Source organism: Pseudophryne corroboree, chromosome 3 (assembly GCF_028390025.1).
Source record: "Pseudophryne corroboree isolate aPseCor3 chromosome 3, aPseCor3.hap2, whole genome shotgun sequence".
Classification (NCBI taxonomy): Eukaryota; Metazoa; Chordata; class Amphibia; order Anura; family Myobatrachidae; genus Pseudophryne; species Pseudophryne corroboree.
In genome coordinates, this window is record NC_086446.1 from 312,101,730 (window position 1) to 312,118,669 (window position 16,940).

The following is a 16,940-nucleotide window of genomic DNA, read 5'->3' on the forward strand; positions in this document are numbered from 1 at the left end:
CTGCAATTAATAAAAATGTATTTAAATAAACATATTTGTAATGATTTTAGATTGCAACTATACTCACTGAAAGGAGATGCTGTATTAATGCAAATAATGAAGTTATAATTTTGATTGCAAATTAAAGATCCTGGTGTATATTCTCCTCAGATCCTGTCCCTTAGAGACTACTTTTCCAGTTCCTTTTCCCCCTCAGATAATGGCCCTGGCTTCACTTTCACCTCTTTATTCTCCCTGTCCCCATCCTCAAGGATTCCTCCTGCTATACAGTCCCCAGCGCCTGTCCATCAGATAATAGCCCCAATCCCCACAATCACTACCCAGATTCCCTATCCTATAAATGTTTTTGATTTACGCTTTAAAAAAAGTTTCTGAACCAATGATTTTAAAAGGTAGTCTGCTCATTACTAGAACATGATTAGGCATGAGTTTGATTGAGTATTTATAGCACAGCAGAGCAGTACCGTCATTATAGAGTACATGTGAACAACTGCTGTTTGCTAGACTTTTTTCTTATTTTATTACATTTATCTATAAACTAGGCTCATTGAATATATATTTGCATTACTGCTGCAAAGAAAACTGTACCTACAGACAAGGTGTATTAACCACTTAACTGACGATTCCCCCCCCCCATAAACCGCTCCGAAATTGTGGGGTTTTTTATTAAGTGAATTAGGTGAAGAACATGAATTTAACCCTATCCAAAATGATTTTAGTTATTAAAAAACAAATATATAATTTTTTTTACAATTTTTTTTTAAATAGGGTGTTTTTTTTTATTTAAACATCTAAATATTGATCAGGAACATCGCGACCACTGGAACATCGGAAACATCGCGACCATCTCTGTTTACATTTTGAAAGCCGGTACAGCCTCCAGGTACACAGGGGGGGCTTGGGGGGTTTAATTTACACTTCCCCAGCGGCTGATATTGTCTACAGCCACTGGAGGATGGGGGGGGGGTTTGGCGTGCTGACCGATCAGCAGTGATCAGCAACACGGCAATCAGTAGGGGAGAGTGCAGGGAGGCAGAGGGACCCTCTGACAGCAGCAGCGGAGGGAAGTTTCCCTTCCCTGCCGCTGCTAACACTGTTTATCTGACTGGTCGCATCCTGTGCGACCAGGTCAGATAAAGCATTTGCTGGTGTGGTCACATCTGATGCAACCATGCCAGGCAAGTAGTTAAACCAAATGTGCTTATAAATCAGGACAGATGCCATAAAAAAAAATCTGTGAAAATAAACAGCACCAACAGCCCTGCTTTCGACTGAGAAAAATGCAGAAATACCAGAAACTATTTATTTTAACACTAACAGGGACTTTCTCCGGCAGGGTCCACAGGTTATCCACAGGATAACAATGGGATATGATGGAGCGATAGCGGATTGGGACCAAACGATCACAAGCTTTCAGTCCTCCCAGGATGCAACGGGCCCGTCCATATATCCCCGCCCACTGGCTCAGGCAAATCAGTTTTTTGTTTAGTGCGGCAGGAGCCGGACCATGGTCACAGGGCTGCTGTTTTTGGCAGCCCTAAGCTTTCTTATTTTATTTTTATAGTCTTACTACGTTTTCTGAGTGATCTTTCCTAACAGCGTCTTACACGTATATTGGAAAGAGTCGCTCCAACAACTCTCCGCCGGGTCACAACAATGCTTACCCACGGTACAAGTGCTGTCTCGACGGGTGTCTGTGTCGGATATACTAGCAGGTCCAGCAGATGTTACCAGGCTGTGGACGGAGCACGGGGAGAAGGTAAGGCATCGGTTCCACTTAGAAGGGGAATAACGGACACAGCCACACTGTATTGGGAGGAGACTACCAAACAGTAGCTGGCGCGCCGCCACCACGGGTGCTCCAGCGCTAGGCCTTAGAGATCATAAGGCACCAGGAATAGTATGAGGCTGCAATTCCTAGGGTTGATGTCAGCGGTGGGGAGTCAGACGCTCTCCTGGTCGCCCCTCCCCCCAGTTCATGACCAGTTTCCGTCGGTCTCCCGCCATGAACTGATTGCCTCACTTCGAGGAGACCCGATCGCAGTACAGGCGTCTGTATGACCGGTGCGTCTGCATGCACAGTGCGTCTGTATTCACTAAAAGTTCCCAGAGCGGCAGTGTACACTAGTAGCATCTGGATCCACTCAGCGTTCGCTAACGTACTGATCGATCTTGGAAGTGAGGCGAGTCTCCCTGTATCCCACTCTACTGAGTACGGGTTATACAGCACTAAATTTCAATCTGCCTTAGTCAGTATGAATAGTTAAGTTTAGTGCCTATTGCATATGAGTCTGTGTACATTACTGTGGTTTTCTACGCAATGTGTCTGAATACGTTAAAATCTGCATAAAACAGAATTCAGTAATATGTACTCCTACATACTTTGAAATGTGTTTGTAGTTGATAATATGCTCATATGACTAATACATAACATGTGACTGACTGCTAGTGTGATTGCTGACTTTATACATGTTTGTCAGTGATTTCTTCTGAGCCTCAATGCTGGTGCATGGGATGGGGTCAGATTGATATCACTTTAATATAGTAAAGTGATTACAGTCACAAATTGTGTAGTACACTGTGAAAAGCTGATTATTTATCATGTCTAAGAGCAGCAAAGGTTACGAGGTTACATTAACAGTAACACCAACACTCATAACATGTTTGTCCTGCAAAGTGGGATTATCCTCTCAGAGTCTGGCACATGATGGTTTTTGTACAAATTGTTTTGCGTTTCAGAAGATTGCAAGGCAGATCCCTATTCAACGGCAGGTAGATACACCTTGGGCTATGTTTGCACAGACCTTGTCCAGTATAGCTGAACGGGTAATCCCTACAGCTTCAATCCCAGGAGTAGGGTACACTATTAACCCATACATGCAGCTCATTTCTTACGGTATATCCCCAACAGCTTCTCCAAGGAAACAAGCTGATAAAGAGAGTGTAAATATCAAATTCACAGGCTACACAGGATGATACATCAGATGATGATAACTCTATATACTCTGCTTCAGCATATGAAGAACAGGTAGAAGGTATCAGCTCAGAGGATATAGCGGAATTAATTGGAGCAATGAAGGCTATTCTATCCTTAGAGGATTCAGCAGATCCGGTGTTAAAAACTAAGGCACCTGTGTTTAAACGTCCCAAAACAGTTAGGGTCGAGTTTCCAGGGTCAGATCAGCTGACGGAAATCATGGAAGAAGCTTGGGCTACACCCAATAAAAAAAATATATAGATTTCCAAAAAAATGGAATTCCTATTACCCTTTTCCAACTGGGGACTGTTTAAAAAGAGAAGTGCCTCCTAAGGTAGATACGCATGTCATTCGATTAGTGCGAAAATCTATATTGCCTTTACCGTCAACATCATTAAATGATGTCACAGACAGAAGAGTGGATGGGTTTTTGAAAACCATATTTTCTCTGTCAGGGGCAGTCATAAGGCCAGCTATGGCTTCAGCTTGGATGGCAAAGGCGGTAGCTGAATGGGCTGAGGTACTGGAAGACGAGCTTTCAGCACCTACTAGGGAGCAGGAATCCCATATAGCTCACATGAAGCAGGCTGCGGTATTCTTAGAAGAAGCGGCAATAGATATGGGTACTATTGCTTCAAAAGCGTCAGCCTTAACGGTAGCTGCTCTCAGAGCAATTTGGCTACGTATATGGAAAGCGGATTCAAAATCTAAGAAGGTTCTGGAATCTTTGCCTTTTGTTGGGAATATTCTGTTTGGTAAGGAATTGACAGATATTCTGGAGTCAGAAGCAGAATCCAAGAAGGTCAGGTTTCTGCCAATTATAACCCCAGGCCTAAGGGTTCAGTTTTTCGTCCGCAAAGAAAAACAAAAGGAAAAAGTGATTCTAAGCAGCCCCAATACAATAAGTTTGGTAAGGCACAGAAGCAATGGGCCACCAGAGGGCCAGCTTCCAAACCAGAACATAAGCCATCAGCCTGATGGTGCGGGCCTCCGCCTGGGGGACCCCAGGGTAGGGGGCCGACTTCTTCAGTTTGCACACATATGGCAGCAGTCGACAACAGATGCTTGGGTGCAAGAAGCGGTATCTCTGGGTTATGTTTCCTCTATCAAGAAGCAGCCTCCTCGAAGGTTCTTCTGCACCAGTCCGTCTCGAATAGAGACGAAGGCCAGAGCCCTGCAAGAAGCAGTTCAGAAGTTGCTGCAGTCAGGAGTAATTATTCCCGTGCCCCCTGCACAACGGGGACAGGGTTTTTACTCCAACCTGTTTTTGGTTCAGAAGCCAAATGGGTCGTTTCGGCCCATTCTCAATCTCAAAATGTTAAACAAATACATTTGGGTACCACGGTTCCACATGGAGACGTTATGCTCCATAGTTTTGGCATGGAACCAGGGGATTACATGGTATATCTGGATATACAGGATGCTTACATGCATGTTCCTATAGCATTGTCTCATCAGTGTTACCTCAGGTTTGCCATCCTCCAGCAACATTTTCAGTTCCAGGCATTACCCTTTGGGTTAGCCACAGCCCCCAGAGTATTCACCAAGATTATGGTGGTTATGGCAGCTTATCTCCGCAAGCAGGGGATAAGAACTTTTCCATACCTCAACGATCTTTTAATCCTGGCACAATCCCAGGAATTGCTCTTGGGCCATCTCCAACAGACAATAACTTGTCTACAGAAGCACGGATGGCTCATAAATTGGGCAAAGTCATCTCTGATTCGATCACAACGGATGATTCACTTGGGGGCTGTATTGGATTCAAGTCTGCAGAAAATATTTTTACCTCGGAACAAGATATCCAAGGTGCAGTTAAGGATTCAGGAGTTGTTACACAGTCAAACAATATCAATTCACGCAGCAATTCGAGTGATGGGTTTGATGGTGTCAACATTCGACATGGTGGAGTATGTACAATTCCACTCAAGAACTCTGCAGCGTCTGATTCTGGCCAGAAAGAATGGACAATAAAGACAATATTGGACATCAATAATAATTGTCTTAATAAAGACAATAATGGACATCAGACAATAAACAGACCATAGTACTTTCAGAAAAGGTAAAAAGGTCATTAGCCTGGTGGCTGCAGACATCCCATCTAGACAAGGGGAGACCCTTTTGAATATCAGATTGGGAGATCCTGACAACGGATGCCAGTGTTCAGGGCTGGGGAGCAGTGTCCGGAAAATTATGGCTCCAAGGACAGTGGACCACAGAAGAAAGTTGCCTGCCAATAAACCTGTTGGAACTTCAGGCCATATACATGGCACTGATTCAGGCAAAGGACACTCTGCAAGGAAAACCAGTCCAGATCCGTTCGGACAATGCGACGGCAGTAGCGTACCTCAACCATCAGGGAGGAACTTGCAGCAAAAAAGCAATGGAGGAAGTAAGTCACATACTAAAATGGACAGAACTTCATCTTCCAGCATTGTCCACAGTGTTCATTCCGGGAGTCCTAAACTGGGAAGCGGATTTTCTCAGTCGACACGCCATTCAAGCAAGCGAATGGGCTCTACACCCGGAAGTCTTTCAGACTCTGGTAGACAAGTGGGGTTTGCCAGAGATAGATCTCATGGCGTCCCGTCTGAACAACAAAGTACCAGCATACGGGTCAAGAAAAAAGGATCCCGGAGCGAACTTTGTGGACAGTGAAATGGGACCTTCATCTGGCATATGTGTTTCCTCTGATCATCCTGCTACCCAGGGTGGTGAGGAAAATAAAACAAGCAAAGGGTGCCTTGATTCTAATAGCTCCGGCTTGGCCCAGAAGGCATTGATACATAGATCTGCAGAGGATGTTGATGGATGCTCCAATTCTACTCCCTCAACGTCCAGATCTACTGATGCAGGGTCCTTGTTATCACAGGCATCTGGATCGACTGTCTTTGACGGCGTGGCTATCGAAACCTCTATCCTGAAGTCAAGAGGATTCTCACAACAGGTAATTCAAACTATGCTCAGAGCAAGGAAACCCTCCTCAGCTCACATTTATCACTAAATATGGCAAGCCTATATTCATTGGTGCTGTGAAAGTAGTATGGACCCAAAATCTTTCATAGTATCCAGGGTCTTAGATTTCCTTCAGTCAGGACTGGATAAGGGTTTGAAGGTGGCTTCCTTGAGAGTGCAAGTATCAGCATTGACTGATAAAGCAGTTCTCAGAACTAGGTCTGGTTATCTTCCTAAGGTGTTATCTAAATTTCACCTTAACGAAGAAATTGTAGTCCCGGCTTTTCAGGTATCGGGACTTTCTGCGGGAGAAGCGTCGCTGGACGTAGTCCGTGTATTAAGAATCTACGTGGATCGTACCAGTGCCATCAGAAAGACAGATTCTCTCTTCATTCTCTACGGATTTCACAAGAGGGGATGGCCTGCTACTAAACAGACGCTAGCAAGATGGCTTCGAATGACGATTTCAGAAGCATATTCTCGAGCTGATCTCCCTGTTCTGGCTAATGTCTCTGCTCACTCTGCTCGTAAGGTAGGTCCTTCATGGGCAGCACAACATGGTGCTTCAGCAGAACAGATATGCAAGGCAGCCACATGGTCTTCCATTAACACATTCATTAGACATTATGCCTTGGTTACTTTTGCCTCTCATGATGCTGAATTCGGGCGTAAAGTTCTCCTGTCTAATCAGGAGCGTCATCACCACTAAAAATTGCTTTGGGAAATCCCATTGTTATCCTGTGGACCCATCCGGAGAAATATACGTTATGGTAAGAACATACCGTTGATAACGGTATTTCTCCTATGTCCACAGGGATCCCACCCTGACGCACCTGATTTGAGGATCTTAGTGTATACTCACTAAACTCTTCCCTCTTGCATGGAAGGGTGTGTATGTGTGTTCTTCTCTCCTGAATAGGGTTCTACATAATGCTCCTACCTAAATGCTTTGGAATCTATATGACGGGCACGTTGCATCCCGGGAGGACTGAAAGCTTGTGATCGTTTGGCGCCAATCCGCTATCGCTCCATCATATCCCATTGTTATCCTGTGGAACCTGTGGACATAGGAGAAATACCGTTATCAACGGTAAGTTCTTACCATAACGTATATATTCCCACTCGTGGGTGTCCACGACACCCATAGAGCGAGAAAAGAACCTGTGTCAAGAGCAGCGAGCCACCAAGCCCGCTGCGTGGCGAGTGCAGCGAACCCGCAAGGGGCTTCGTTGATTCCGCGCCCCTCGCCAGCAACCTAAGTATCGGGATCCCAAGCGCCGGTCACCCAAACCCAACCCCAATTAGCCATGAACTGTATCCTGGACATAAGGCTTCTGGAGTTTACAGAATTTCTTAGGATTACAACAGCAACTTGCACCAGTTGAGTTAAATTTATAATAACCTGTTAATGCTTCATAAAATGTTTATAACGGGGAGTAATACAATTATTCTTGATAGTTTGCACTATCAGGGTTTAGGTTTCACATGACTGGGGGCAGGAGAAATAAAATCCACAATTAATTACCTTTATCGCGATGACGAAAACACCTGGCTCCGGAAACATATGCCGGATTCATGTGTTTTTTGCACGGAAAATTGAATGCCCTCAAAGTGGTATTTATAGTACAGACCCTTCGCAAAAATAACTGTCCTACAGCAATGATTACATCTTGCAACATGTATGCTTGCTTATGAGAGATGTATGCACGTACTTGGGACTCACGTGTTATCAGAAACTTGAAATGCATAATAAATATATTTGAAAAAAGAGTACATTAACACATAGAAATCTTATTTACCAGTGATCTGTCTAAAACAATTTACGTAACGCAAGTAAATGTCTGATTGGTATATAATACTTTCACTTTTGTGCTGTATAAATAACCAAGCAGAGATGAATTCCTCTGTTTCTAATGTAGTTTCACTTAAGAGGATATAAAATGGTGCAAAGGAGTAAATGCAGAACACTTAGAATCAGAATTTGGACTTTGTACCATAGATTGCAGGCTGCCCTAAGCTCTGGGCCCATTGCTTCGGACTGTTTACCATTTGCACAGTTGCATGGCTCTGTATGTTGTTGCTATCTGAAGTGTAAGAATATAGCTGCAGCTAGGCTCGCCAAGAGTTTTCCAATTGCTCCAGTTCAGCTACAAGCTGTTTACAGGCCAAGAGAGAAGCAATCTCTGGAGGAGTTTAATTATATTTGTCGAGGCTTATTAAAGCAACCATGGCTGTATAATTAAGGTCCCATAATAAGCACCTTTACTTCAAGCTGCCCAGATGCGTAATTGTTGTCAAAATGACAGTAATTACAAAACACAAATAATCAACATAAATGTAACAAATTGCTAGGAATAAATGAAAGACTGGAAGTGCCATGGAACTGTAAGCTCTCTCTCCATTTATCTGTCTTTACTGCATTTATTAAACAATATTATAAAAAGTCAATATAAAACATATAATTTATCTGGGAGACTATCACTAATAGTTACGTTTTCCCTTAAATGAGCAACAAATATAAGAATACCAATTACAATGTACTTTCTCTGCAGCTGCAGATTTAAGGGCCCTACAGACTGGGCGACCCACCGCCGAGCTGCCCAAATGCAGATACGGCAGACGGGTGACCCGGCGGCGGGGGAGAGGTGAAGGGGGGAGTGGCAAGAACACACGGATCAGGAAACTTCTCAGATCAATCTGTTTTCGCACGGAAAAAAGGCCTACAACTGAATTGCCCGATAATGACCACTGGGGGAAAAAAAAAATCACTATAAAAGCCTTTTATTTCACACAAACAATTAATAGGCACAATTGATTACCCCACATAAGGGGGGAATTTAATTAGCCGTGGTAATTTACCATGGTCTAATTGAAGCCCCGGGGCTATCCAACTAGCCCCGAAACAGCTCATCTGGGATTTTATTTCTGGGACCTCAGAAGGCTCCAGAAAAAAAAGATCATGGTAAAGTAGACAGTTTTTGCAAAGTCAGCATTTTTAACACATAGGTGTGTGAACTTATCATAGAGTCTCTGTGTTAACGCACAAAAATAGAAAAATTAACAAGCTCAAAAATGGGCTATAATTGTATAGGAAAAAGCTTAAAAAGTGCCAAAAAAAAGCTTACGTTTACCCCGATTTTCAATTACATTTTCGGGCTTAATTGAATTCCTCCCTCAGACCCTATATAGAGATCCATGGGCCTGATTCAGCATGGATCCATATAGCAAAATCTTTAATGGGCAAAATAATGTGCAGTGCAAGTGGGGCAGATTACATGTGCAGAGAGAGTTGGGGGGGTACACACGGAGCGATTTGTGCCTATTTTATAGGCGATCTGACTAGATCGCTTAGAAATTAAGCAGAAATCACTCCGTGTGTATGCCCCATAGCGATGGCGATGCGCGGCCCCGTACGTCGCTATCGCCGGCTCAGATCATTCAAGCATGCAGGCAAGATCTAGTTAGATCGCCTAGCATGTGCATAAAGAACACTGGTTAGCACAGATCGCTCATTACATATCGCTGTGTGTATAGCGGTGTATAGCGATGTGTGCTGAGCGATCTGTGCTAACCTAGATTGCTTAGCACACACAGGCACAAGTCGCCCCGTATGTATGGGGCATTAGATTTGGGTGGGGTGTGTACAAACTGAAATCTAAATTGCAGTGTAAAAATAAAGCAGACAGTATTTACCCTGCACAGAAACAAAATAACCCATCCAAATCTAACTCTCTCTGCACATGTTATATCTGCCTCCCCTGCAGTGCACATGGTTTTGCCCATTAACGAAAGATTTAGCTTTTGTGATCCATGCTGAATCAGACCTCATGTGAAGAAATATTTAAGTATTTCTCAGAGCAAAGATGCAACCATGGTGTAACTTTATAATAGCATTTAATAATAAAAAAACATCTGGAGGACGATATTAAGTATTACAAACAATCAAGGTTCCTTAATGCAAATACGGTTACATTGTTTTTATGCGGAATAAATATCTGGTCTCTTAGTGCAGAATTTAACAAAATACCAGCACGTGGATACAACATGACAGGCTCCTTAGGAGCATGAAACTATAGTGTGATGTAAACAAATTAGTTCTTGGATAAATTGAGTTGAAACCAGCTTCCCTTGAAAGTGCAATTTATTGTTTTTGTTTTTTTTTTGTTTAAGTTGTGAGGAGACAGACATACCCTGAATTCGTAGACTCTCCTGGTACTGGATAATGAAATACTCTTGTGTCTGCTGCAACTTCTTCAGCCCGGTCTCTGTGTCCTGAGTAATGAGTCTCAGCTCTTCAAATGTCTGATTAATCTGAAGGTGCTTTTGAGACATTGCGTCTACAAGGCCACCAACTGGAGAGCTGGACTGCAGGGAAAATCATTATAAAACCTATTAGAAACATTGGTATTCCAGTATCTTATTTACAGAAATGTACAACCCACAAGGTCAGCAAAAAAACAAACAAAAAACAAACCAACCAACAATCAAACAATGTAATTTTTCTTACCGGCTGCATTTTTAAAAACAAAAATACCAATCTTGGCCGATTGGTCCTTTAGCAACATATCCTGATAAAAGGCTTTTCTAAGGCATAGGCACATATAGGTGTATGCAAAAATGCATCCCTACACAAATCCCTTGCACTGTACCTGCAGATCAGCCTCTTATGAAGTGCACAGACTGTTCTAAAGGAACCAAAGCAACTTGCATGTACATTAAGTGCATGACTGTGGAAGTCAGCACTACTTCTGTAAGGGCAGGAACCACTGCGTTGATAAGGAATGAACACCCACCCTGCCTTGCAACAGCACAACCATTTATATCTCCTCTGGGACATAACCAAAGTGGAGAAGTGAGGCATAACTATGATATTCTACCTATTTACATGTTTAAGTTAACAAATGTATGGAATACAGTCTCCTAGTGTGCCCACTGGACCTAAAAGGTAGTGCACATCTGTTATTAGGCTCTAAAGGGCAAGCACATAATACGGAGTAGCGCAGTAGCTATAATGGTGCAAACACTATGAGCGTACTTGGGAGACAATGATCCAGGTTAGAGAGCAGGTCCCAAATGAGAATATGTAGTAATAGAACAAAGTAAAAATGGGTTCTGTGCTGCACAGTACACCTTATGAGACTTACATTGGTTGCTTCCCGTACCAGTCTCTGTTCATGGTATAAAATATGTCGGATGCATCTGACCAATTCCATGGGGCAACGTTCATATGTATTCTATGAAATGGTAAGAGTTAAAAACATTTTTTATCGCTTTACTAACATTTCTAGCTCTGGGAAAGCTACATTTCAATACTTCCCGTCCAAACTAAACACTTACTTACTAAATGTTTCTCAACAACGTCATGATATTTAACAAGGTTGGTGGACAATAACCTGCCAATTTAATATAGACACATGGTGGGGTGCCACGCGGCATGTCTCACTTTTAATATCCTTTCAGTGTTACTGGTGATCAAATTATATACTGATTGCTCACAAGCACAACATGTGAAATTTTAAAGTGGTATACATTGTTTTGTATTTATATACTTTACTCAACAAAGGTCAATTGTATTTCATGTGTATTATGCTTCGGAATCTACAATAAAAGTATATATTTTATTTTATTTTTTAAATCAACATTTCTGTACTCTGTACCCACTGACTTCATCCCACACACGTTACCTTGAACTGTGTAGCATAATGTCCAAGCTTGATCTTCAATAAAAACCCATCTTCGCCTACTTGGTGTTCAGCTTTCTTTTGCAGTTCCTGCACCAGTCCATCCAAGAGGTGTGTGGCCTTCATGCTGTCCTGTGGGTTTTCCGGGTCCACAGAGTCCCTATCAATGGCATTTGCTTAAACAGGGTCTCACAGGTAGCAACTTCACCATTTCATATTCCTCTTTAGACACCTTTCTTTCTCAAGTCTTATAAGAAGCAAAGGGCGTAGCTACCATAGGTGCAGGCAGTGCAGCTGCTATGGAGCCCAGAGCGGAGAGGGGCCCACCTTCCCCGACACAGTTACAGTACATGTGTTACTGTATATACATTTTTCACCATTGCGTGGTACGTAGAGGTCCTTTCAAACTTTTTCCTTGGGGCCTGCAATATATCTAGGTATGCCCCTGGACCTGCTCATTGTAGTGTGGTATAAAATAAACTGTAGGGCATGTTCATGTTATCTAATTCCCATTATTATATATAGTGCTCCCCGTTCATATTGTGCCTCATTACAGAGACCCGGTTCGGGGCTCTGTAATGTGGCACAATATGAACGGTTAGCACTATATATCATAATGTGAATTGGGGGTACTCTGCGGCAGAATGTGTACTGGCAGCTCTGAAATGTGACATACTGTAGGGTGAACTTAATCACTACTTCGATTCATAAAAGAAACTAGGGCACTACTATGGGGCATAACTACAGTACTGTAGGACACTATTATAGGGCATAAAATTAACAACTGCTGCAGAGAAGTGTCTCTCTAGAAGCACTGGGACGGGGGCCCCTTCAAAATGTTGCTATGGGGCCCACAAATTTCTGGCTACTCCACTGTTTCAAGCCAATCTTTTACACCAGAAATACACTGATGTGAATGCAGCAATAAAGGTCAAAAAATAGGACTGCTAGGTTGATAGCACCTAGGAACCTTGCTGCACTTGCCCATACCATCACCTCTAATTGCTAATTTTTCTGTCGAAAATGAGAAAACTGAAATAAAGTGCTTCTGACACATTGCTTGTTATAGATCACTAACTGATGATACACACATGATCCTCTGTGTAGATGGCACTAACTGTCAAAGTTCACCGGCCAAGCAAAAAGCAAAGCATGGGGGGCGTGGCTTGTGGCCTGACTGGGAGGACGTGCCCCTGGAGAGCTCCTGCTGATACAAGCTCCATTTCTACTTTAAAATAGCCCTCACGCTGCCTATAGACCCTAAACACTGTCCCACACTATCATCTACAACTAGGGACACGTTGGCAGAGAGCTGCGGAGCCGGAGCACAGGCCTGCCCTGTGCTTGCAGGTTGCGGCCCTCCCCACAAGGTGAAGCCGGGACCTAAATTTTCATCCACCCCCGCCCGAGAGTGACCGACTTCCGGCCGCCTTAAGAAACCCCACAAAACCTACCCCGACGTCCTGCAGGGAGCCCCTTGCTTGGAAAGCCTTAGAGGGGGGGCTGGGGCGAGCCGGGGAGCCTCGGGAGCTGCAGGGCTGGAGACGAGCTGCGGAGGTCCGGTGGTGGCGGCCATCTTGGATGTGGCGTCTGCCGGAAAGCAGGCGCCGCACTTATACAACTACACTGCGGGCCGCGGCGGTGATAGGGGAGAACTAGCGGAGGGTGCGGCGGGTACCTGGAGGTCAGGAGGGGTCTGGCACCACGGAGATACGGCTGGAACACTAAGGGTGAAAAAACGCTGCACAGCAAAGACGTCGGCCATCTTGGAGGTGGCAAGATAGACCTCTCTTCCCTGAATGGTGCTGCCCCCGCTGGAGCTAAGTGGAAACACACTCCTAGTCCCAACAGAATTACTCCAAATGATTTAACACCCCAGACCCTGCACCCTGCAGCTGCTGCCATACCATTCCATATCCCCAAAGAAAGAAGTTTGTTGCACCGGGACGCTCTCCTGGGGATCCCTCTCACCGATTACTAGGACCTAGGTCCTATAAAAGATGTAGCACTGCAGATGCCCGACTTCCTCCCTCACCCGGACCAATTGTTGAATACGTAACACCCATGTGGACCTTACTCGAAACCAACCCTTAAACGGACGTTTTTATCCTACCAGATATTATGAGCAGAGCGAACACCAGAGCTAAAAAACCGGGAGCTTCACAAGATATCTCGCAACATTTCTCACGCCGGGAAAAATTGTCTGAAACCCCATCTCCACCCCCGCCAATGCCTACCCCCATCATGGACCAGGCGGAAGCACCTTCAACCAAGGCGGACATTCAATCCCTTCAAAACATGATCTTGGACCTTAAGAACTCTTTCACGACAGCTCTTCAATCAGCGATCGGGGAATTAAAATCAGATATGGTGGCTCTAGACTCCCGCACAACCGCGCTGGAATCAAGGGAAGACCACCATCAGAACTTCCATAAACAAGTGGGCGAAGACATGAGCTACCTATCCAGCGAACTGGAAATTCTCAAGGATAAGGTGGAGGATAGCGAAAATCGCGAAAGACGGAACAATTTACGCGTCCGCAATATTCCAGAATCTGTCTCAACTTCCGAACTGGAACCATACCTCCGTCGCTTGTTCCTTCACTTGGTCCCGTCACTTACAGATTCAGCCATCTCGATAGAGAGAGCGCACCGCGCCCTGAGACCTAAACCAAAGGATTCTGACCCTCCTCGCGACGTCATCCTCCGGTTTCTGTCCTTTAAGATCAAAAATAGTATCACACTGGCGTGCAGGAATTCAACTACAATTTTATTTGAAGACTCCCGGATTCAGATCTACCAAGACTTGTCACCGGTGACCATCGCCAAACGGCGTGATTTACGTGCTGTCACCTCTACACTGCGCGACAATGGATACAAATACCGCTGGGGTTTTCCATTTCGCCTCATTTTGGAGATTGATGGCAAGGTTCACACCATCCGCTCTCCTGATGAAGGGGACAAGCTTCTTCGAAAGCTGCAGCTGTCCCCGGCTGCTACTTCATAGCTCTGTCGCTCATTACGTTTATGTTTGAACTCTATGTTTTTATAACGTTTAGTATGATTGATTTTGTTCTCAACTTTGCTCAAATACCATGTAATCCATGTTTTGGGTAACTTATTAGTATACTACTGTCCCTCTTACTGTTATCACGCAATGCTTATGTTGGCGGACTTTTATACTCCGCGTATTGCAGCGTTGTTGTTTCGCCGGTCTGGCCGGCGGCTCGGAGACTTGGCCCGGTGGTTGGTGTCCAGAATTGACCCCTTTTTTTGACGCCATGGAGCCTGTCTCTGGACGCCGACCTGTTCGGCGACGTTAATGTATGCTCTTATGTTATTATGTTGTTATCCTATTGATACTGGTTGTAACATGATCACTTTTTCGCTAGCGTTTGGTATCTAGGACTGATCCGCCCTGGAGCCAAGTTCTGGGTAGTTATAAGAAAGTCCATTATTATTATTTTTGGTGTATTCATGGTCTCGGGTGGGGGGGGTCGGGGCTCTGTCTTGACACATCCTCCCCCGACTCATAGGGATCACAGATACATTCAAACATAGCGGGTTGATACCCTCTTTTGCTAAACTGCATTTATATCCCGCAAGTGAGCTCTTTCTCTTTTCTAGAGCTCAATCTTGGCAGTCGAGTATCCTGCCTACTGGATACTACGCCTGCTTATTTCTTTTCTGCTTCTCTTTCTTCTATTTTCTTCCTCTCTTAGACCCCCGTTACGAGACAGCAGCAAGTTGACATTTCTGTGTTCACTAACAAACAGGCCTAATTACTAAGTACTGTTCGTGTACAGTAACATACATTTGCATTCTTCTCTTTCTACCTTTCTCCTTGGTTTTTGTCTTTTTGTCTATCCTGACAAAGTCCGGGATCCTAGGAGTTACAGGCGAACCACTCCCACTCTTGCATTAACCATGCCATTAACATGCCTGTCCATCACTGTTAAGGGACTGAATACTCCCCAGAAACGTTCTCATCTCCACAGATCTCTTAAAACGTTAAAAGGTGACGTGGTTTTCTTACAGGAGACACATTTGAAAGCTGACTCCCACCCCTCCCTGACGTCTAAACAATTTCCCATGGCCTGGTACTCCAATCATGCAGCAAAAAGACATGGGGTGGACATCTTGGTAAAAGGGTCAGTCCCTTTCCAATTTCTAGATTGTAAACACGACAATGAGGGACGTTACATAATGGTACGAGGAAAAATTGGACACGAGGAGGTTACCTTGGCTAATCTATACGCTCCAAACACTGCCCAATCTAAATTCTTCCGTAAGTTTTTTCGCGACCTTGACTCATATAGACGAGGCAAAACACTGGTCGGAGGTGATTTTAATATGGCTCTCGCAAACATGGACCGATCCGGCCCTTTGCGCAGCGGTCAAACCCTAAACTCCTCAGTATTACATAGGTGCATGGCCGAGGCTGGTCTGTTCGATGTATGGCGTTTTCTTAACCCGACCACCCGAGACTACACTTTTTATTCCAACCCACGTGACGTATACTCTCGCATTGACATGTTTTTGAGTTGTGCACCCCTCTCCCGGACCGCTCACTCTTCCTCAATATCCCCGCTTACCTGGACTGACCATGCGGCTTTAGTTGCGACATTTGACATTTTTGATATCCCCGACGGTAGACCGACGTGGAGACTTAACGAGACTTTATTGAAGATTCCTAAATTCCAAGACTTAATTAAAATTGAGCTTAGGGAATATTTTACGGTCAATGTGGAAAGTGATTGCAGCATAGCCACTATATGGGAAGCCCATAAGGCGGTCATCAGGGGGTCTATTATACAATTTGCATCCCGCCGTAAGAAAACGCGGGAAAACCAAATCGCTTTATTAACAAATAACATTGCAACATTGGATCAGGAACACAAACGTACACGCTCTAAAAAAACTCTAGCCGAACTCTCTAAGGCACGTGATGGCCTACAATCACTTTTGGCGGAGAACGTAGAGCGCTCACTTCGATGGGCTAACCAAACGTTCTACGACAGAGGTAATAAAGCACACACCTTGTTGGCCAACCGCCTGCGCGCCAAAAAGGCTAACCAATGCATCCACTCAATAAGACAGCCCTCAGGTAAGATTACTTACGACCCCAAAAAAATCAATAGTGTCTTTTTTGATTATTATAAGACACTTTATAATCTTGATCCACCGTCCGACCCTTTAGCACAAGCCGATCGGACACAACAATACCTAGACACATGCGCTCTCCCTCGGTTAGACGAGGAGACTAACACTGCTCTTAATGCAGACATCTCTGCTGAGGAAATTGAGGCTGCATTAAAAACCCAGAAA

At 44.3% G+C, this 16,940-nt stretch overlaps 1 protein-coding gene across 1 annotated transcript in view; it reads right to left on the reverse strand.

Moving 5' to 3' along the window:
- Nucleotides 1–16,940, reverse strand: part of LOC135055407 (signal transducer and activator of transcription 5B) — a 478,909-nt gene that overhangs the window by 75,030 nt on the left and 386,939 nt on the right. Inside the window, exons 4-6 of the mRNA XM_063959429.1 lie at nucleotides 11,617–11,773; nucleotides 11,077–11,166; nucleotides 10,123–10,297 (exon numbers count right to left, since the gene is read on the reverse strand). Coding sequence (XP_063815499.1) covers nucleotides 10,123–10,297; nucleotides 11,077–11,166; nucleotides 11,617–11,773 — 422 coding nt within the window. The remainder of the gene's footprint in view (nucleotides 1–10,122; nucleotides 10,298–11,076; nucleotides 11,167–11,616; nucleotides 11,774–16,940) is intronic.